General features: G+C 36.0%; 1 protein-coding gene across 1 annotated transcript in view; it reads left to right on the forward strand.

The window, feature by feature from the left end:
- AQR (aquarius intron-binding spliceosomal factor) overlaps nucleotides 1–23,601 on the forward strand; it is a 109,409-nt gene that overhangs the window by 37,091 nt on the left and 48,717 nt on the right. The window contains exons 13-19 of the mRNA XM_027870100.1: nucleotides 401–504; nucleotides 2,753–2,855; nucleotides 5,682–5,802; nucleotides 8,531–8,672; nucleotides 11,097–11,275; nucleotides 16,922–17,089; nucleotides 18,953–19,122. Of these exons, the coding sequence (XP_027725901.1) occupies nucleotides 401–504; nucleotides 2,753–2,855; nucleotides 5,682–5,802; nucleotides 8,531–8,672; nucleotides 11,097–11,275; nucleotides 16,922–17,089; nucleotides 18,953–19,122 (987 nt within the window). The remainder of the gene's footprint in view (nucleotides 1–400; nucleotides 505–2,752; nucleotides 2,856–5,681; nucleotides 5,803–8,530; nucleotides 8,673–11,096; nucleotides 11,276–16,921; nucleotides 17,090–18,952; nucleotides 19,123–23,601) is intronic.

Consider the following 23,601-nt stretch of genomic DNA (forward strand, 5'->3'; position numbering starts at 1 on the left):
CCTTGCTAATACTTTAAGGTAGTTCCCAACTACTAGGGAAAATTAGGCCCTGATTAAGGTAGTTGGGAATGAATGATGTTTAAAGAAAAAAGTAGTGCTGTTCTTTCAAATGAAGCTTCCCTACTCCCTCTTCTTTCTGAATCTTAGGAAACAATTTTTTAAAAGATAAAATTTATGTATGATATTTGTAATAATAAAATTTATATATGACACATCATCTTATCATTCATAAATAACTGGATTGGACTGTTTGGTTATATAAAGATACTGGTACTGTCTGTAGTTTAATTTTCTTACTATGCATTTCTTTTACTTAACAATTGTGAAAATGGTGAACTTTTGAGAAAAAGATGTTATCAATATATGAAAATTATTGGGATTTCTGTTGGTGTTTTTCTAGAGAGCTGCTTTTGCACATTTCCCTGAATTGTATGATTTTGCCCTTTCAAATGTGGCAGCAGTGGATACTCGTGAATCTTTGTTAAAGTTTTTTGGACCTCTTAGGTAAGTCAAAGAAAGAAAATAGTATTGTTATGCAATATAGTTATTTATGAGCTTTAATTTTATTTTATTGTTCTTTGTTTCTTATTTTCATTGATTTTGCAAACATTTATTAAGCTCCTAGGACGTGCAAAGCCATTTTTATGATTATACTTCATCACTTTAAGTTCTTGCTTTTTTATTTGGAATCAGTCTTTCTCCTTTACAGTTAGTTACTTCTCTTGTCCCAAGATTGAGCACTTTTGTATTTTTATTTCATTTAGGTTAGACCACACATTTTTCCAGTTTTGTGGAGATTTTTTTATTATATTTTTTTGTGCCTTATAAATGTAAGGCAGAATTTTCCAGGCCTTAAGCTGTCTGCAGAATAGGGGTCATGGACAGTAAGCTGGACCTTCTGTCATTTGTGTTTCTGTGAAAACAGTGCTGTGCACACTGTAGACGTACAACAGATACTCATTGAGGTTGACAGAGATATAACATGCTGAATTTTAAATGCTTGGAACAGATGATGATATAATATCTTCAGGCAGTTATTAACTACTTGTAAGCATATTCTTGCTTTTAGTCATTAATTCTGGAGAAAATTTGGCTTTGGTCATTGGCCATTTAAAATGAACGGAGCAGGAATTTTGTGGTTTTGATATTCATATGTGAGTTAGACATAGTAGGTATTTAAGATAGTAAGACATTTGCTTATTGAATCCATGATTATTTAGAAATAAACATTAATAAGAATATCTTTTCTTTTTCAAGTTCAATATTTATTGATAGGAAAAGCACCAATATTCACTAAAGTTGTTTTTTAAACATATTTGATGCTGTTCGATTTGCAAATACATTTATATTTGCTCCTCACAACCCTCCCCAGGAGAGTGGGCTTAGGATAGTAGATTTACTGATGAGGAAATTGAGTTCAAGGTAGGCTAAGGGTCTTGCACAAGATGACAGAAGTAGTGAGTAGTAGAGGAGAGATTTGAACCCAGGTATCCTGACTGCATTAGAGCCAATGTTCCTTCCTTCCACTACCTTCCTTGCCTGCCTCAACAGATAAGAAAATAGGTATTGGTGAGTGTTGCTCAGTTCCTAAGTAATCCTTTTCTCTCAAAATGTCTTTTGTACTTTTATATTTCCTCTTCAGGATTAAGACTATTATAATCTTATCACCTCTGCAAATTACAGCCCATTCATCATCTGTGCTTTTTTATTCTATGTGACTTATTCATGCATGTCCACAAATATACCATGGAGGATTTACCTTTGAAATTCTCAGGCTTTTCCTTTACTCTCCCTTGTTCTCACTACATGACCAGCCCATCCCCTTTTCTGTACATCCATGACTTGGTGGTGTCTTTTATGCTACATCTTACACACAAGACATTGGTTATATTTGTTAACTTTAGGATCCATTTTTGTTGTGGTCTCTGTACCATGCCCCATAGAGATCCAAGTTCATAAAGTAACATTGAGAAGCCACAGATGTTTACACATTTGTTGACTCCAGAGTAGCTCTTGCAAAATGCTCTGGAGATCAGCCTGTAGTTCTCTTATAGCCTGATTTCTACTCGTTTCCTGTTGAAAGCCCCCCCTACTGGTAGAACTTGATATCATTGCACCTGTATGTCCTACCTCTGTTGTTCTTTGCTTTCTTTACGTGGTTATTGTCATGCATGGGAAAGTCCCTGTCCTCCTTGCTGGGCAGCTAAATGCCCTTTATCATCAGCTTCATATCTAGATATTGCTATCTTTGTTCATGACTTAGATCTTAATCCCTTAAAAGGGATCTTGTTACCATGACCCAAGCTTCCATGTAGAATGGTTTTTGAGGCAAAGCCCACCCTTAACACTTTTCAACAATACACCACAACCTGTTTATACTTACTATTCAACTTGTCATACTCCTTTGGGCCACTTGCAATTTTCATTCTTCAGAAAGGATGCTATTCCATGATTTACAGTCCTGTAACATCACCAGGAGGATATTAGGCTCTTGCAGCAAGGAACCATGTGGGATCATTGAAAGCTTTTTGTATTTTTCAATCCAAACCTTCCTTTACTCAAATTCAGTTCTGCTAATAGACTACTGTCTGCGTTCAGTAACTGTCTAACATGTATGAATTAATGGATTAAGTGAAGGTGCTACCCATTTAGCAACATGTCATAATCTGGACAATATGCATTCTTCACATTTTAAGCATAATACATAATTAAGACCAACTTTTATGCTCATGTAATTTTTACTGTGTTGCAGTTCAAGCACACTCCACCAAGTGGCATCGTATCTCTGCTTATTGCCAGCCTTGCCTGAAAAGGAAGATACAACCTTTGACAAGGAATTTCTTCTGGAATTGCTGGTAAATTACATTTTAAGAAAAGTCTCAGATTCTTTTTTCTTTTATCTTTTATTCCCTCTTGCAAATGTTGAGTTAATAAAATTATCAGCAATAATTAGATCAGCTAAATATTAGGCCAGTAATTTATAACCTTTTTGAAATTTCAGCATTGTTAATTTGGCACAGTGCTTATCCCTTAGGAAATGCTCAATAAATAAGTTTTTCATTCATTCATTATCTACCCTATCACCTTTTTAAGCTTCTACATGGCATGTGCAAGCAGAGCTTATGAACATTTAAAAATGAAGTGAGTATTACCAGTGTACCTCATTTTTATTAAGTATAAATTAGGCCTAATTAAGCTTCCTTTTTTTTTTTTTGATAGGGTTAATAGACTTGTGGGTTAGGTTAATGCTGTAGAAATAGTGTGTGGATTTCATCAATGTATTTGACAAAGTCCTAATTGATATTCTTGTGGACAAGATGGAGGTTAATGATAGGCAGGTTAATGTCACAGCTGAGTGAGTTTATAGCTGTACCTGAAGTGTTTTGAATAATGGATTATTGTTAACCCTGAAGGAAGTTTTTAGTGACATGTTACAGCACTCTAGCCATATGCTTTTCTTTATTTTTTGCTTTTATTTTTTTTGCTAGGCGATGGGGTTAAGTGACTTGCCCACACTCACACAGCTAGTAAATGTTATGCGTCTGAGACGGGATTTGAACTCAGGTCCTCCTGACTGCAGGGCTGGTGCTCTATCCACTGCGTCACCTAGAAGCCTCTAGCCCTATGCTTTTAAAAAAAAAGTTTATGGCTTAAAAGAAGTCACAACATCCTGGTTTTTTCCTCTCTCCTGCCTTCTGGATATCTTCATCTAGATATTTCCACTAACTTCAAGCTCAATCTATATAAAATTGAACCTTTCCTTAAATTCAGCCTTTCTTCCTAACTTTCCTATTTCTGTTAGTGGTACTACTATTCTTTATGTGACCGTAACATGAAACCTCATTCGTCTTTATAAGTATAGAATGAGTCCACATTGTAAAATGACTGTCTAAAACTTTAATAAACTTTTAAACCGAATTCTTTGCTATTTCAGAAGGTTTGTGACTTCATTGGTATGGGGGCTACCAGTAGTAGGCTACCATAGGAAAAGGTGTTCATAGATACTTTGGCCAAAACAGTCTCTTGCCAAGTGCCAAATTTTTTGGCAGTAAATCTTTCCATATTTAAATAGACAGTCATAGTCTGTCTACGATCCCAAATTCTAAACTTTTCTGTCTTGGTAGGACATAGGACCTGGAAGAACTTAGATCTTTGTTGGCACGTTAATAACCCAGGCTCACCTCCATCCCATAAGGAGGCACTGGGGCAGAGAACTTCAGTGAAGGTAGACTCTGTCATATATGTATGTTGAACAGAATCAGCGTGGTTCTGGGTACCATGTTCAAAGAGTCCAGGGGGAGGTGATTAGGGTATTGAGGTTTCTCAAAACCTTGTCGTGAGGAATATTTGAAGGAACTGGAGTTATTTAATCTGTAGAAGAGAATGATGGGAGAGAGAAGGAGAAAGAGAAAGAGTCAGAGAGTGACTTGATAGCTGTCTTAAAATATTTAGAGGGCTTTTTGTTATATGGAAGAGGGATTAGACTTTCAGTTTGGTTCCAGAGGGGTAGAACTAGGACCAATGAATTTACACTACAAGGACACAGAAAATATCAGGTCAGTAAAAGCATAAGCATCTCAACATTTAGAGTTGTCCAAAAGTGAAATTGGGTGCTTTGTGAGGTAGCAGATTCTTTATAATTTGGAGTATTCAGTTAGAGGCTAGATGACTCTCTGTGAGGAATGTAGATTACAGTCAGTCCTTCGTGGAGTAAGAGATTGGACCAGATGATCACTAAAGTTCTTTCCAACCTAAGATTTTATGGAGAAATTCAGCTCCAAGCTAGCAAGTTTAATGTAGTTCTTAACAATTCTTTTTTCAAGGGAAAACTAGTATGTTGAGTTTTTTAAGAAGACAAAGCTCATTTTTAAATTAGTTCCAAAGAACTGTCTAAGATCTCAGTGACAAATGTTTAAGTCTTTGTGGCAGGTGTTTAAGCTACTCTGGGTAGAGTTCCCTGAAGGGTTTTTAAATCCCTAGTATAATTTTTTTTGTGAAGTAAAAGTATATTAAACGCATGGAAAATGTTTTGCTATTGATATATTGTCTCAGATGGGGTAATGTGATCTTGGGGAGCAAACCTGCTTTATTCTCTTCCTATTTCCAAATCATTCTTTTGGCTCTGCTTTCTAAAAATTCCTTCGGCTATTTTCTGATATTTTAAAGTCTGCCATATTAAGTCAGGTTGTTACCAACTGTTGCTGTCAGTAGTAGATTCCATTCCATAAGAGAAAATAGAATTATTATGACTAGAGTGTTTTTAATAAAGCCATTTAATGATAAATAGATTTCAGTATAGATAATTTCAGTAATAGATAATTAGATTTCAAATAAAGGATTCTTGTTTTGAAAAACTTATTTTAGTCTTTGGTATGGATTTTTAAATGCGAATTTTTTCCCAGCCGAATGAGCGTCTTACTCATTAAGAAGAAAAAAACCTTGATAATCTTAAACTTCATCTCAAATGCCGAAAAGCTACTTACTGATGAAACAGATTTACTTCCAAAATCCATCCTCACTTTTTGATTAAAAAAATTATATGAATTTGCAAAATGAAAAAAAAGAAATATTGAATATTCCATGGTTTCATAATGGCTTACAGACATGAAAGCCTTTCTTCTTTGATTTCTAATGGATTGATTCTATTGACAAATATACTCGCTTTCTCTTTTTTTAAATAGGTATCCCGTCATGAACGTCGAATTTCTCAAATTCAGCAGCTTAATCAGATGCCTTTGTATCCAACTGAGAAAATTATTTGGGATGAAAATATTGTCCCAACTGAGTATTATTCTGGGGAAGGTATGTGCAAAGAAAAAGTAGAGGAATTTGGTTTAAAAATGGAACTTGGGAATAAATATAGTTACATTTTATTAGTCAAGAAAATTATTCTGCTTCTCAAGTTTATCTTTGATACCTAGAAAGTACTTTATCCAGTGAGACTAGGATACTTATTTAATTTAACTTGCCTTTTAACAATGCTACTCAAACTTATATATTGATATGAATTTAATTCTTCATAATAATTACCTTAGCATGGACTCTGGAGTCAGAGGATCTGGGTTTGAAGTACCACCTCTGTTGCTTCCTAACTATGTGGCCTTGGGCACATCACAGCCAACATGGGCTTCAGCTTCTTAAACCACAAAGTGATATGGTTAGATAGGATGGCTTCAGAGGTCCCTTCTAGCTTCTAGACCTGTGATCCTGAGAAGACTTAATCTGTTTTATTTATTTTTTTATTGTCCAAGATAGGTTTTGGAACTCTGATTTATAAGCCACACGAGAGAATATATTGTTTTATAGATAAGCCTTGTTTTTAATCCAAGCTGATATTAGCCAGTTTGATCAGCCATCTCATTCATCAGACTTAGCTTATATCATTTAGAGTATTTCAAAAATTAAATTCACTATCAAATAATGAAGATTTGCCACTTCTGAGGATGTGGTACAATTGAAAGAATACTGGACTTAAGAGTCACAAAACTTGGGTTAAATCTCTGTTTTCCTACTTATCTGCGTAACCTTAGTTTCCTTATCTGTGAAACAGGAATAATAATAGCACCCACCTCACAAGGTTGTGGAGATTAAAGGAGATAATATCTGTAAAGTGCTTAGCACAATGCCTGGCACAAGAGCTATATAAATATCAGCCGTCATTATCATCATCATCATTATTATCATGCAAGTCATTTTGTTTTTCTGGGCCTTGTTTCTTCATCTGTAAAGTTAATAGTAAGGACTAAATAACTTCTTCTTTTAAATTAATTAATTTTATTTTGATTTATCAACAGTCATTTCCACAAGCTTTTGAGTTTTAAATTTTTCTCCCTCTCCCTCTCTGCCTCCCTCTCAGAGAGGGCATGCAATCTGATATAGGCTATACATATACATTCCTATTAAACATATTTTCATATTAGTCATGTTGTAAGGAAAAATTAGAACCAATGGAAGGAACCACAAGAAGAAGAAACAAAACAAAACAGAAGAAAAAAAAAAGAGCAAATAGTATGCTTCGATCTGCATTCAAACTCCATAGTTCTTTCTTTGGATGTGGATAGCACTTTCCGTCATGAGACTTTTGGAGATGTCTTAGATCCTTGCATTGCTGAGAAGGTCTAAGTATCAAAGTTAGTCATTGTACAGCATGGCTGCTGCTGTGTACAACGTTCTCCTGGTTCTGCTCACTTCACTCAGCATCAGGACTAAATAACTTCTAAGGCCCCTTTTTCTCTATATAGCCTTTGAATCCTGTGTGATGTAGCCTCTGAAGGCAATTCCAAAAGAGGCATTTAAACAGTGTTTTAAACAGTGGTAGCAAAACAAGTATGTAGCTCTGAAGGTGATTTCTTTGAAAAGGGAACCTCTCATTTGGATTTGCAAGTTCTGGGAATGTTTATTTTTCTTTAAAGTCATTAGTTTTTGTCCTTAACTCTGATATAGCTGAAAACCCGTTTCTACCAACACTCTTCATCTTGTCCATTTTGAACAGTCCTTTTTTTTCATCATCCTCTTGTTGCCAACACAAGTCAATTAAATGAAAACTTTAAATCTTTTATTATACGTGGCTCCCATTGCTAGCTTCAGCTTGTTTTGAGCCTTAGAATTACTCATAGTATTCTTATAGATCTGTGTTACTTTCAGAAAAAGTGTGAAATAGCTATTGTAACATTAATTGGGGAGCATCTAAGAGTTAGAAATGTCTTATTTATGGAAAATTTGTGTTCATGGGTTATGCTGTTGCTTCTTTTCCAAGTTAGCTACCTAGATGAGAACTAGAATCCATTTAGCATTCAGTGTTCTAAAGACTTTTCTGCCTTAACTCAGGTGAGGGTTAATAGTTTATGGGGAACTTTAAAGTTACAGTACTGTTCAGAAGAAAGGAATTGTGTCCCTGTAGAGCTGTATGATGAGTCTACTGCAGCAAATCAACTCATCTAATTTTCTACTGGCCATAGATCTTTATTGGTCCTCAGGAACTATTTCTCAGTGATTATAACCATGTTCAAAGGTCAGTCTCACTGGGAAAGTAGAATTTTTTTTTTCTAATATACTCATTTTCCTGAGAGGCAGTGAGGCATACTAGATAAAGGACCAGCCTCAGAATCAGGATGACCTAGGTTTAGAACCTGAAACATACAGACCTTATGTCCCTTAACTTCTAACGGCCAGATATAACTGCTAAGGTGAGGAACAGGGATGGCTCTGCATTGGAAAGAAAGAGGGAGTTTCTTCTTTGAGTGTTCCCTCTACCAATAAAATCACAGGTACAGTCCCAAAAAATCACCAAAGTTAATTGTCATGGAAAACCAGTTACCATTTTCTGGTGGCTGTAACTCACAGTATCAGTAAATTGTCCTTTAACATGTAGAATCTTTTTTTGCTCTGTATGTAATTCCTAGGGGCTAAGTCAGATCCACCTTTTTTTTTCCCCCATAAAAATGAACATGGTGTTGCTCTATGTTATCATTGATATTTTTATAAGAAGTAAAATAGAAGGTATATCCATGCCTTATGTCTTCCCTTTTAGGTTGTCTGGCTCTTCCCAAGCTAAATTTGCAGTTTTTGACTCTTCATGACTACTTGCTAAGAAACTTCAATCTGTTCCGGTTAGAGTCAACTTATGAAATAAGACAGGATATCGAGGATGGAGTCAGCAGAATGAAGCCTTGGTTAGTACACTGACATCTCTTTTAAACCAAGAAGATACTTTGTAATGCTATGTTTTCTTGTATGACTGACTTCATAACCAAATTTGAAAATGATATGGGAGGCATAGGAATTAGTTATCAGGTATCAGATGGAGGTGGGAGGGTTGAATTATGTTGCAAAAATTCATTAAATAAAATGCCAAGTGTTCCTGAAAATGCAAGACATATGTCTGAAAGTCTTAGGACCAAGGGAAGGCATTAAGTTTTGCCGTTTTATGGTTACATGTTCCATTAAAGTTGGAGTACAAAGGGGTAATGAAGGCTGTGGAAAGATCTGAAAGGAAGAGACTAGTCAAGAGATGGAAGTAAAGCAGGTGACTCCAGTGGTGAAGGGACATTTACATGTTCTACTGTTGCCAGCAGCTCTTGGGGCTAAACCTTCAGCAGGTTAGCAAAGTCAGAAGTCTTTTTTTCTATGGCTAACACAAAATTCTTGGCTTTGTATTATTTATCAAGATTTTATTTTTATTTAAATGTTGCTGACTTCATAAAAAGAAAGATTTGTTCCCAAGGAATTTGTAAATAAAGTTATTTACTTGTCACCATTATGTCCCCTGAATAAGACAGTTTCTGTTCTGTTCCCTAAATATGATTGACGTTCCTATCACCACATATCAGAGTCCACAAGTTCTCATGGAAATAGCTTCGTTATGTTTTATACCTTGTATGTACTAGAGCATTCTGTACAGGGAACTTTAATTTGTTAGCTTATAAACTGATTCAGGTAACTTCCATTATTTTCTAATGATAACAATATAGATGTTATTTATGATTATATTCTGTTTTTTTTCTCTTATTATTATTTCTACATAGCCCTATATTTTCCATTAATTATTGTGTGAAAAGTTGTTCTGGGTGAGACCATAAAGCATAGCATTTAAAGGAAAGTATTTTTGACTTAATAATCAGTTGAGTCAGTAGGCAGGGATGTGGCTGGCAGTTGGAAATTTGTATACCCACTGGCTGATCTGTTGCTGCCCACAGTTTTGCTGTTGCAATTATTGTCCATTATATGAGTCTGGGTCGAGGGATATTGGGCCTCTGTAGAGCAACTGCCCCAAGTTTATGTCTACACTGAGCTGCTAGGTCCTGATTAGAGTCTAGCCATAGGCATATTTCAGACCTTGAATTTAAATTGCAATTCATCAGTGATTCAGTTACTTTCTACTTAAATCCAGCAGTCTTGAGTTCTGTTAATCAAGGAGAGTTTTAGATATTATTTTGAAACAGCCACTATGAGGGGAAAGAAAATAACATTTCTGATGAGAATTCATTCACATTTGTAAGATAGAATTTTAACCTGTTGATTCTGGTTGGCCAGTACACTGCTATAAAAATGATGAAATTTTAAAGATGCCAGTCTCCTTTCACATTCATGAATGTTAGAGATGGAAACTCAGGAAAATGTATTTAAATCTGGCACTCGTAAAGACCATGTTTTGAGACTGCTCAGCCAGCAAGGGAGGATGGCCTGGATTATAAGAGATTTCTATTTTTAACATCACATTTTATGAGTGGAAATGTGGAACTGGTTCCACCAGGATTTAAGCACTTTATAAACTAGTCTTTAAGAAATTGTCTCAGACACCAGTGTTGTTATTGGATCCCAGAGATAATTTTCCATCCCTCAGGACTCCCCCCCTTCCTCTCCTTGGTGTTACGGATTTGCAGTTTTAAAAGATCACCATCACTGTTTGATGATGACACTGGAAACTTATACTAAGGGCACAGATTTTCTATGTCCTTGAGCATGTCATTGTTGGTCATGCTTTTCCTGTTGAAGGAAGAGTTTCTGCAAATTTCATGTTACAAGTTCCATCTTCAATAAGGAATAGAAGCAATGGAAAAGAGTTATTACCTTGTTACACAGTTCTTTGGTTCTGAGTATTGTTGGTACTCATTTAAAATGTTTTTTAAGTCCCTAACAACATCTCTTAAATAGAAATTTATGTAGCATTAAATAAAGGGGAAATTTGCACATGTTGTCTTATTGATTTATTTCCTTTCTTAACTTTATGACTCAACTCTACGAATACCCTTTTTTACATAGAAGGGTCTTTTTCCCCATATTGCTTTCTCTCCTTTTTCTTAAACATTTCCTTTTGAAGCTTATCATTATAATGAAGGAATGGCAAAGTGGAAGATACTTAGAATTTTGATACTAAGATACTTAGAATTTAGATACTAAGAATACTTAGATACTTGGAAAATTTTTGAAATGAAAAATTTTGTGAAATGTTTTCTACTCAGGAGTAAGACTATACCAGTCTTAAGTAGTAGCTGATCATATAATTTATTTGTTTTACTGCTATAGTAATTCAGGAAAAGTTAACTTCTGTATAACTGTTGCTGGTATAATTAATCATTTCAATTTTTGGTTTTCAGGCAGTCGGAGTATGGAGGTGTGGTGTTTGGTGGTTGGGCTCGTATGGCTCAGCCCATTGTGGCTTTCACTGTAGTTGAAGTTGCCAAACCCAACATTGGTGAAAATTGGCCAACCCGAGTGCGTGCAGATGTTACCATCAATTTGAATGTCAGAGACCAAATCAAAGATGAATGGCAAGGTAACCTTGTTTTTCAGACACTAAAGTTGACTTCTACCTTTTGGGTGGTAAGGCAACTTTTTTTTTTTTTACTAAGGAGGGTATTATGTGTATCAGAGGAAGGGTGAAATACTTTTATCAAACGTAATGTTGAAAATACCTGTTCTTTCCTAGATAAAGAACACTTGTTTTCAGGGTTTTAATTGTCTCTGTTTAATGTTATCCTAAAACACCTAGGATCAGACCTTATAACGTATTTTGGACCTGCAAATTATACCTGGGATTTATTTGGACTTGTAAATTGTTTTTGCACTGTATGTGTAGATAATTATAAACATCCCCTTTAGGAAATAGCCCAGGAATTAATGTGTTACAGTATTATGTTGTGGGATGAGGAAGATAAACTAGAGGAAAGAAGGAGAGCATTGAACAGGCAGGAAAAAGACGGAGAGAGCAGTGTCACAGAAGCCAATAGAAGAGATCATTGTGAAGGAAGCTGGATAGGAAGAGGAAAACCAAGAAAAAGCCATTGACTTTTAACAATTAAGTGGATATTGGTGACCTCAGAGAGCAGTTTTGTTGGATCAATGGGTATAGAAGCCAGATAACATTAGGTTGAATCATTAGTGGGTAATAGGGAGGTGAAAACAAATGGAGAGTACCATTCCAGAAATCTAGTAGGGAAGAGGAGGGGAGATAAAGGATAATAGCTTAAAGCAGTTGAGAAAAGCAAAGTATTTTGTTTTTTTAAGTGGAGGAAGAGGGGCCAGCTGAGGAGAGATTGAAGATGAGAAAGAGGGTATTGGGCATCGTCTTGAAAGAGGGCATCTAGGGCACAAATAAACGGGTGAGCCCTGGTCAGGGGCAAGACCATTTTATTCCCTAAGTCTAGAGAAAAGGGGGAGATTGGACACATGGAGAAATTTTGTGTTGTAGGGGAATTGGAGATGAGGAAAATCATATAGTTCTCATTGGTCTTGGTAAAATAGTCATCTTCTGAGATGAGAGAGGGGAGGTAGAATTAAAGTTAAGGGGTTGAGAGAAAAGGTTTATATTATTCCTCTCTGCAAAATGTGATCAACAAATAATCAGAGATGTATAAAACATGGCCATCCAGCTATGAGGACCTCGATGAATAGCATGGTAGTTGACTTAGTCAGCTTGGATTCATTAAGCAAGACTGAAGAAGGTGATTAGTGGTGCTGATCCAATGTGGGAGTCATCTAAAAAACAAAGGGGCAAAGGATTCAAGAGTGGAAGATGTTACTTTGTTGAAATTTCTGACTATAATGTCGAAATTTAAAGGAAGGGAGAGGAAGTTGTAAAAATGATGTATTAGGAAGTTTGGCAAAAGACTTTTGAAAAAAAGTTGCTAATCCCTTGATGACAATAGTATGAGGGACCAGTTAACAAAGGCCTAAGAGTCTTGAAGGAACTCAAGGAAAAAATTAATAGTAGATCATGGATTTATAGCTATAAAGGATCTTCATGGTCATCTCCTCCAACTCCTTCATTTTACAGAGGAGAATCCTAAGTTTCAGGAAGTGAAACTTCCACTTGGCAAGTGGCCAAGCTTTGGATTTGCACTAAAGTCCTCTGATTCCAAATCCATCACTTTTTTCACATGGCTATTCTGCCTCTTGTTGTGGAACAGTTGGTGAAAATGTGGCCTTACAAATAATCGTTATCCCAGAGGGCTGACATATTGTTACCATAGCAACTCCGATCTAGGGAAAGGGTCTGAAAATAGGTCCTAAAACTATGTATTATTGAGTTGCCTTTTTATTTGGAGAAGAATTCTGGAATTTATAATGAAACACAGGATCATTGAATAGTTAATTGAACATTACCAATTGGTGAATGTGGGGGAAGGAATAAAAGTATTAATAATGACTAACCTACTAGAATTCTTTGATGTAGTAAATAAACATATAGAAAAGGGGAAATCAGTAGTTATAGTTTATTTAGACCTTCAAAAAGCCTTTTTCAAGATTCTACACCAAAGACAATAGAGTCATAATATATTAGAGGGAAGGATTTGATCATGGATAAAGAACTGCTTAGAAATTGGAAACAAAGGTTCAAAGTTTTCAAAGTTCCTTATTTATTTTATCTCATTTGATCCTCACAACAACCCTGTGAAATAGAGACAACACATGAAGAAACTGAGGCTCAGCAAGATTAAGTAATTTGCCCATGATCACTTATTTATGTCAGAGGTTATTGTGGTACTAAGTCTTGACCTCAGGTCCCAGTCTTGTGCCTGAGGCCCACGTTGGAGTGCTGCTAGGCCTTGCTTTGAGGACCTAGGTCCAGGCCTGCCATCTGAATTGGAGGGGAACACGATAGCTGTCATCTAATATTTATCTGAAACACTATTATGTAGAAAAAAAAGATTAGATTTGGTTTTTTTGGGCAGAAATAGGAATAGTGGTGCATTTGGTGGACAGGCTGACTTCTGCTAGGTAAAAGAAAAAACTTCCTAACAATTAAGACTATCCAAAAGTCCCCCCCCTCCAAAAAAAAAGAATATCCTTCCTTAGAAAGTAGTTGATTTCCCTTCACTAGTAATCTTCAAAACAAAAGCAAGGTAAACACTTAGGATATTGGAGAGAAATATGGCTTGTTCAGATCTGGGTTGGACTAGAGGGCCTCTAGGGTTCCTTACAGCTCTGAGATTCTGTGAGTAAATGACAATATAATTGGTGTCTGTAGAAAGTCTAAAGCCTCTAATGCTTAGTACCCTTTCTTCTTTTTTCTACTAGTCTGCTGCTATCTCGGCAGAAACAGACCAGAGGTCACACATGATAAAGATCTGTTTTGTATGTTGTTTCACGAGTTTCTGTGGCCAGATTATTCACCACTGGGAGACCAATTGGGCTGGCTCTCGTACAGCAGGTGCAATTTATCATAGTTATTTTTTTAAAGGATAAAAAGAAAAATATATAGTCTAAACCAAAAAGCGTTGATTAAAGAGTTATTTACACCTATGGTCAGACTTGTAAGTTAGACTCTGGCTTATGTCACTGATATTGGCACCAGGGTATGATTTGTGGGAAATGGTACAAAATGGTACAAAATACATATAAATCATCAAAGAGATATGTGCTCAAACAAGAAAATTGACTGATCGTGTAGTGAGAACAAGGAGTAACAGACAATCTTTATACTCTACTGGCACATAAATGGGTCAATGAAGGCATTTATTAAGTCCTTACAATGTCCTGGGAACTGTGCAAAGTTCTGGGGATGAAAATACAAGTAAGCAAGACAACCTCTCTGTGTAGAGAACTTAATAACATTCCAATGGGGAAGACAACATGTAGGAAAAGTGGTAACGGGGAAGTCAGAGTGGCTGGTGATTAGAATCATAGGGCACTTGATTGACATGTCATTATTAGAAACAGCAGTGTTGTTTTGAATATTCTCAGCTAGAATGGGGTTGTGGTATATGAGTGGTAGCATGGCACAGAGATGGCCAAGAAGTGACTTGATGGTCCTGAGACCAGGCAGGTTAAGCTTAGAGCCCACCATTCAGAGCCCAGGATCATAGGGTTTGGGACTGTCAGCTCCAGATGGAGGTAGGGTCTGAAGCCCAGACAGCATAGCATGGAGATGTCTGACAAATGGCCACGTAGTGTTCACAGGCCTAGAGGGAGATTGCTAGCTGGTGTGATAACCTGATGTGGGAGATTTATGGTAAGACATGCACAAATGTTAAGTAGAGTGATGTTAGGATGAGTTAGAATCTATTCTTTTGGAGTTGGAATATCCACATTGATGAGATCACTCCAATGAAGTACTTTAGATTATTTTTTTAAAGGAGGGGAGAGTGTAATGATTTTTTGTATCAGATTGTATTATCAAGTCGGTCCAGCATAGAATACTTAAAGAGTCTGTATGCTTCACAGCACATCATCAGCTAGTTTTGTACTTTGTTTTATCAGTAGGAAATCATGAAAATGGGTGTGTGCATGGGTGTGTGTATGTATGTATTCTCCCCTCCCCCAATTCACAAGTATATAGCTTATAATGACGTGTATGTGTGTGTGTGTGTGTACATGTGCATGCAATAAAGGCATAGGGTTGGAAGATTTTTAAAACAAGGTCTTTAAAAAATTCTTTTGAAAAGGATAGGAAGTAGATGTCAAAACCTCCACTTTTTAGATGGAGAAAACAGTGGACAGGGTGAAATTCCAGAAGGAAAAACTCGGATCATTAAATAAGTTGAAATTCAAAGAGTAGTTGATTTTGTCTTAACATAAGGACAAATTTTATGAAGAGTTAGAACTCTTCCAAAACAGGAGTGGTCTTACAGGTTTTTGCTCTTGGACTCAGAGGTTGTATCTGTTAAATTATTTCATTTTTTGCCTTTGTATCTGTAGTTCCAAGCGCAGTGCTTGGCTCATAGTAGGCACTTAGTAAATGTTGGTTGGTTAATTGATGGATGCTCTACTAAGGACTTCTGTGACAGGTGGAACCCATCATGTTCCTTCTAGTCTTAAGGCTCTGTCTATGATACTATGATGTGGACAGTCACACTACAAGTTAGGAGCAGAGCAGGATCCAGAATTCAGGCCCTTTTACCCACTAATTCCTTTTGCTTTGCTATAAAGGAAGTGAACAACAATGAAGTCAGTTTTCTGGAATGGATTTTGTACTTTTAGCTTTATCTACATTTGACGTGCTTCCAAAACAATACTTTAATTTAGGGTGGTCTTGTTTTCACATCCCAGACCGCTGTTGTGAGATGCTGTTCACCACAATCCCAGTTTGCTGTTTTGGTTGAGCTAGTTGAAACTTCGCTTTCAAGTTTTTGAGCAAGCAAGGTGATGAAATGTACATTTTCATTAGTGCGAAGCTGGCTCATGAGAACAAATCAGGAAAGGGGTGCTGGCAGATGGTCTGACATTACATACTGTGTAGTCTAATTTTAGGTTCCCTGTCTTAATAGTGTCCCTTTAATAAAACTGGAGAAACTAGTTAGGCACATTTTATAGTATAATCATTGAGAAGCTTTAGACTTTAGTATAAGCACCTTATTTTGTTCTGTGTTTTCAAATTTTAACATTCATGAGCTGAAACCCCATATCCTCTTCCATGTGCTTGGTATAGATAATGTTATCAAGAGTTTGTGTCTGGTGAATTATACTTTAGTTGGTCTTTGAGACAAGTCACATCAATAAAAATATTTTTTCTTTGAAGTGATACTGATGGGTTATCTTTAACTGACAGAATTTCTAAATGTTATTTAGTCATTTTGCACACCAACCATATTTTTGGCCACATAGCAAAATTCTAAATGTGGAACATGAACTGATAGTTGGAATGTGACAAAGATCCAGTTTTTGCAGCTGTGACATACATAATCTATCATGTTAACTTAGAAATTAGGTTATGGTGCAAAATTTCCTCATTTGTATTAAGAAAAATTTACATGTTTATTGCAGGTAAAAGGTGGGAAGGGTCACATGAAAGTCATCAACTGTAGTCATGTTTATTATAGAAGGTACTCTTTAGTACAGTGGTTAACTTATTAGTGACATCTAGCATTTAATGTTTTTACTATCATACCAAGGAATAAGAGTAGTCCACGATTAGACAAAAGATAATAGTAAAAAAATTACATGCTAACTGAATAATTTGAAAATGTCTTGTTTTAATCAGGTTTGCGCAAGCATGATGTTTGTTTTTTAATTACGGTACGACCCACGAAACCTTATGGCACCAAGTTTGACCGGAGGCGACCTTTTGTTGAGCAAACTGGCCTGGTGTATGTCAGAGGCTGTGAAATACAGGGCATGCTAGATGACAGAGGACGTGTCATTGAAGATGGTATGATGACATACTCTTGTTTTTGGGTGAAGATTTTTGCATAGAAAAAATTCCCTTGTCTTTTTAACTATATAACAGGAATAATTTTGATCTTAAAGTCTCTTAAAATTTTTCAGATTGCTTTTGCTCCATCATATATTTGTCTAATTTGTCCATCCACTAATTGGCTCCATAGTATACTCACTGAGATACTTCCCAGAGGTGTCAAACTTATAACCTGCAAAACTCTGGAGTGCGACCTGAAGCAGATTAAAATGTAATTGGGAAATGTTTAACAAAATTTAAAAAAACATATGTGTGCGTGTAGTGTGTATACACACATACATGTAACAGAACATAGGTAATGTTGGTTTGTGGTTTTCTAAGTCAGTATATGACCCACAGGGATCCATTTCTGTTTGAGATGGACACCACTGCTTTAGACTGTAGCATGAGTTCCCTATTATTTTACAATTGATTCCAAGAGAACTTGTGTACTCTCCAGCCACCTGTCCCAATCAGAATTCCTGTTGCAGCTGCTGACCATGCAGTCATACCTTCCTTTGAGCTGTTGACTGTGGTAAGCAATGGTGACTTTTGCCACTCAGATAACAAAGCATAATGAATAGAGTTTGAAAGACCTTATCCTATCTATGACATTTGTTAGTTGTGGGCAGGTCATTTAACCTCTCTCAGCCTCAATTTCTTTATCTGTAAAATGGGGATAATAATACCTGTAGTACAGATAGTTCTTGCTTTATGTAAATTCACATTATGGCACATTCGACTCCCTGTGGGTGGCAGGACCTTGTGCTGACCTGGGCTCTGGCTTTAGCTTCTGGTAGGTGGAGGTGGCAGGGCTGGTGCAGCCCTGCCAGGGGTCTTCTGCTTTAGGTACTGAAGTTGTTCTGGCTGGGGTTAGGGGCCACCAGACACTGAAGCTGCTCGGGCTGTGTGGGGGTGGGGCTAGGCACTGAAGCAGCTCCAGCTGTGGGGGGCTGTAGAACCATGGAGGGGTTGGGGTCATGTGGAGGCCTCAGGGGAGGGGGAGGTCTGCAGAATGGTCCACTTACCTTAAGCTAGGGCTGTACTTAACCTTTAGTGTTGTTGAGGATTATCTGAGATAATATATCTAAAATATTTTGCTGTATAAATGTCAGTATTTATCATTTTGTCAAGACCTGTGGTTTCATTAATAAAGGGGATTTTTGGAGTAGAAACTCCCACTACTTCTGCAGATACTTTTAGAGTGCTTTGTCCATATGGCAGTATGTTAGAGGCTAGATCAAATCCAGGTCTTCCTGACTCCATTGACTGGTCACTCTTTACATCATGCCATGCTGTTTCTAAACTATAATAGCCATCATGTTGTATTTATATTACATATATGATGATATAACATCATACATCGTATGAATATGTATATATATGTATGTATATGTATATATGATCGTTAGTTATCATACATTGTATACTGTGCTGCATTTAATGCTAGATGATAAAAGCTAATACAAAGTGTAGAGAACTCTACTTTGAACATACTTTTACCTCCCAATTATGATTTTATGTTGGTTAGGCTGCTGAGAACTCAGTGATAGAGTTGGCCTGCATCATAGAAGGGCAGTGGAAAAGAAGAATTGAATATGTGGCTAGAATTAGAATCTCCACAATTAAGGGAGTAGAAGAATTGGAAAAATAGGGGAGAGAGGAAGACAAGTTGATAGGAATTGTGTTTGTGGTGATTAGCCTTTTATAGTTACTTTATTATTTTAGGTAGTAAATTTTTTTAAATTTAAATTATTTTATTATTTTAGGTAGTAAATGCTTTTTAGGCCCCTTTTAAACATATCTTGTTTAATTTGGTTTATTTTTCAATGTGTGTAGGACCTGAACCCAAACCTAGACTAAGAGGAGATTCAAGAACCTATAGAGTATTTCTTGATCCAAACCAGTATCAGCAAGATATGACCAATACTATCCAGAATGGAGGGGAAGATGTGTATGAGACTTTTAACATCATCATGAGGAGAAAACCAAAGGAAAACAACTTTAAGGTATGCAGTGTGATAACTTAATTAGAGACTCTAGGATTTAACCTGGAAAACAAGTTTTACAATAGCTTTTATACAATATAAAGTGGGTAACATAGATGTAAGAAATGTAATATAGATTTCTGACAAGTGAAAATGGTTGGTGAAAGAAACCTCTTCACTTAATACAAAGCATTACTTTTAAAGCTTAGTATGTAACTTAAAATGGAGAAATCCAAATGAAAATCTTTGTCCTTTGAAGACTCCTGTGAGTGAGTTTGGTGACTTTCAAATGTAAGTTGCTTAGTTTTACTTAAAAGTCAAAAGAGCCCTACTGAAGGTATAACTTTTTCCTTTGTCAGAGCCATTTATTCAGCCCGTACCTAGCATTAGGGTAGAAGAATCTTTTCTATTAAAATTTGTTGTTTAGGCAGTATTTTCCAGATATGCTGTAGTATATCATGGATCACCACAATCTGTATGACACAATTTGTTAAAAGATTTTCTTAATTATTTGATTCAGTGTTTAATCTTTAAACCAACTCAATTGATATCATCTTTTTTTTTTCCCTCCCTCCAAAACAGTATCTCTACATTTTATGACCTGATAGAGTTTGGTTCCCTTGTTGGAACTAATAAGGCCATGGCCTTAAATTTGATTCCTATTTGAGCCAGATAGTGTTATGAGATTTAGAGGGTAGAAGAGACCTTAGAGATAATTTAGTCAATCTCCCTCCATTTACAAGCTCAGAGACATTCAATGACTTGCCCAAGGTCAAATAGGTCACAGAATATGAAGAGGATGGGATCTCAGAGGCCACCAAGTCCTACTTTTGAGGAAGAATCCCATTTGTAACATCCCTGACAGATGGCCATTCAGTTGATGATGAGCTGGAGGACTCACCAACTTTCCAGGCAGCCCATTTCACTTTGAGGTAGTATTGATTCTTAGAAAGTTTTTCCTTATATCAAGTCTAACTCTCCTCCTCTTCAAATGTTGCCTGTTCTTTTAAGTTATTCTGCCTCTTTCCTACAATTATATAATCCTTAAATTGCTTTCTGGTCTTCATCTGGTGTTACTGGCAGAGGTAAAGAAGATTCTTGACCTGTGCCGGGAGATTGGAGTATAGAAAAAAGATACATAGAAGAACTTGGGCAGTAGGAACAATGAACCTAGGTCCTTATAGGTCCATGGTTCACTAGCAACCCATTACCACTACTGTTAAAACAACTGAAAGTACATACAAATTATGATCGATATCAGCATATGGTGTGATCCAGTCAATGAAAAGCTAGTGCATTAAGAATGAAAAAGCTAGGGTTTTTTTTTTTTAACCTTCTGACTCTGTTGATCTGCCTACCACAGATATTGAAAATATTCAGAATTTTATGACTCTTTTAGCTCTTCAAAGAGTAGTGGTTATTAATATAAAATCAAGTTTGAGCATGTTTATTGAAGTAAGATTTAGAGAAAAATAATATCTTCCCTTGGGAAAGGAGGACAAATTTTCAGAAAAGATTATTGTTCTGTTTATGGGCAGTTACTTCATTGGAGTCTGATTTTTGTAAAGTAGACTTTTTCTCACAGGGGTATATTTTTGTTTCCTTGAAATCTTAGGATCACTGGGAGATGGTGCTGACACTGCATTCATTGAAGGGTGGAAGGGCTATTGGCTCTCTTAAACATGTATTTATGACAGGCATTTCCAACCATGTACTCTTCAGTGCTGGGAATGCCCATGAACTGACCAGTTGTATTGAGCTTGATAACAGAGGCTCTGTTCTTTTATGGAGAATTTTTATTTGCCTTTGGGAGCTTTGCTTCTCATCCCTATGGTTTCTTATTGGAATTTCAACTTCTGGTTCTCTTGACAATTCAAATGGGAGTTGGTGAACTTTCTACCATTTTCTTGCTGATATTGAGCATAGTAGAGTAAATACTTATGTCCATCAGGCTCTAACCAGCCCAAATTATGTATAATAAATATAATTTTGTAATGAAGATTTAAAAATTTAAACATATTCTTTTTTGATGTCTCATGTATACATATCATTCATATTAAATCCTAGATAGTAATCTAAAGTATAATCTTAAATTAGTGAGCTATAGCACTTTAGTAATTAAGCACTGAAGTATGCTTAGAACCTGTAGTGGGAAGTAGACCAACTCCTGTGTTAAAATAGACTTTTACTACAAAATAACTGTTTCATGAGAAGAAATTTAAACTATAATGTAACTGAATTGTGTAACCATGAATCATTTTTTTTGGGAGGGGAGAGTATTGTTTTGTGTTTTTCGTAGATTTTGTTTAAGCAGGATTCATTAGCATGACTTGGATTTTTGACTTCTAATTTGGAAAAAGAGGGTGAGGGGTGCAGAGAGCTTGGATAAATGAAATTCATGAATTTCCAAAATCTTTATTTTTGGCAAGGACTTCATTCTCCTTCCTCATGTAACCTTTTTGTTTTTAACATAAGATGTTAAAATTATATGAAAGTAATTCTGTGATTTCCCTTTATTAATGTTGTAGTTGTGGCTATGAAAAATTGTTATTTTCCAGTGTTTGTGATTGCTTTAAATTCAAAGGCTTCATATATTTCTGTTGTAGCTAAATAACCACAGAATATTGTATATTCCCTGGTTTGTCTTTAAAATCTTTAGTCATTTGGCACCCAGAACCCATTTTTCAAATTTTTTTTTTTCATAATAATGTTAAAGCAACACCTTAGGGCTATTCCTGTTCTATGTTGTAATTAGTTACAAGGTTCCTGAGAATTGAGGTCACTTCCTGTATTTGAAATTATATCTCTCCAGAAGAGCTGAGTGCTTTGCCCTCCTTCCTTTTCAAGCTGTGTCATCAGCCGTTAGCTAAGGGAATCACATTGTCCCTTTTTCTTTTTTTGAAGTAAATAGCAAAAAGTTGAACCCTTACACATTTTTTTGTAGCTAGAAAAGCCACTCTCAGTTTTCTCCCCACAATTTGGTTCCAGTTAAATTCATATACAATACAGGTCAGGAATACTAAGTTAAAAGTTTGGTTTTCACAGTGTACCAGTTTTGATATCCAGAATATAACTGAGCTGGAAAGTTAAAAATAAGGAAAAAGATCAGGAAGGGGGAAGAATACTATCCAAATGGAAACTAAAGAAAACACTTTAGACATTTAGTGTAGTGACAATGGAAAGGATCCTGAATTTGGAATCTGTCCCCAAGCTTGAATCCTTGCTTTTACAGATGCCACTGTGTGGCCTTGAGAAGGTCACTTTTCTGGGCCTCACTTTCGTTCTCTTTAACATGAGAGGCTTGTAATAGATGAATAGACACATGAAAACTTATCAAAAGGTCAAATTAAATTGATAAGTGACTGGTTTAACTTTATACCTAGCTCCTGAGCTCTAAAATAACCCCTATTTAGGCATATATTCTAGGTACAGAGGAATGGAAGGTTGTGCTAATGAAGATTTCTTTTTTAATACTTACTCTGAAGTATTAATTGGTAAACTGCCTCCTGAGTCTAAGGGTCTAGTTGAATTGTTTCCATCTCTTTGAAGTGAGGGGGTTGGATCAGTTGATTTCATAGAAATATAATATTTAGAAGTGGAAGGGCCCTTAGGAAGTACCTAGTCCAATCCTCTTATTTTACAGATGAGGATGTATGGACCAAAGAAGTTAAAAGACTTGTCCAAGGTCACACAGGTAGAATAAATAAAAGAGCTGGACTTCTGATCTAGTGCTTTTTCCACCATACCCTGCTGCTAAGGTCTCCAACTCTAACATCTTATAATTCCATAATCTGGAATCATCAAATAATTGAGAAAATATCTATTCTAACCTAATTTTACATGAGGAAATTGTAGCCCAGGTCTTTTGGATTGGTATATGTGTTCTCAAACTAAGTTACCCAGCAATTATGTTCTCCATTGAGCTTGACAAGTCAGATCCATTATTATTAAGTTGTGTACTAGTAGATTCCATTTGGCCAGTTTAGTCTTCCTATTATTTATACCATTTTATTTCAAATGGCCTCCATTGTAAAATTATAGTGGACTTTGGGTATCATGATGAAAGCAACCCTTCATTCTTTGGAATGATTATTGAATCTTGTTCAGTAGTAGAAGAAATTCAATCAAAATTTAGAACAAAAGTAACATTTTGTATTCTAGTTCTGAATTCAAGAGTGTTTTAAGCTGCTAGCATTTGAAAGGAGAGAGAATATTATTATTTTAAATATTTTCCTTTGTATAGTATTATAGCATAAATGTAATTGATTTTAGACTCTGCAGACCCTCTTGTCAGTTTCAAAGAAATTTGTTATTAGCAATTGCTAATTGCTTTTATCCCTCTGTGAATTTCTGTGTTAACTATTATTACAGTTCTCTGTTGACTTATGGCAATTTCGAGTTTATTAGGTTATATGATATTTCCCTGAAATTCTGGGGGTTTTTGTAATTTTTTTCCTCGGGTAGGAGATAAAAGTTTAAAGAGTTTCAAAGTGGAAGCTT

The sequence above is a fragment of the Vombatus ursinus genome, unplaced genomic scaffold (assembly GCF_900497805.2).
Source record: "Vombatus ursinus unplaced genomic scaffold, bare-nosed wombat genome assembly UNPS02014794.1, whole genome shotgun sequence".
Taxonomy (NCBI): domain Eukaryota; kingdom Metazoa; phylum Chordata; class Mammalia; order Diprotodontia; family Vombatidae; genus Vombatus; species Vombatus ursinus.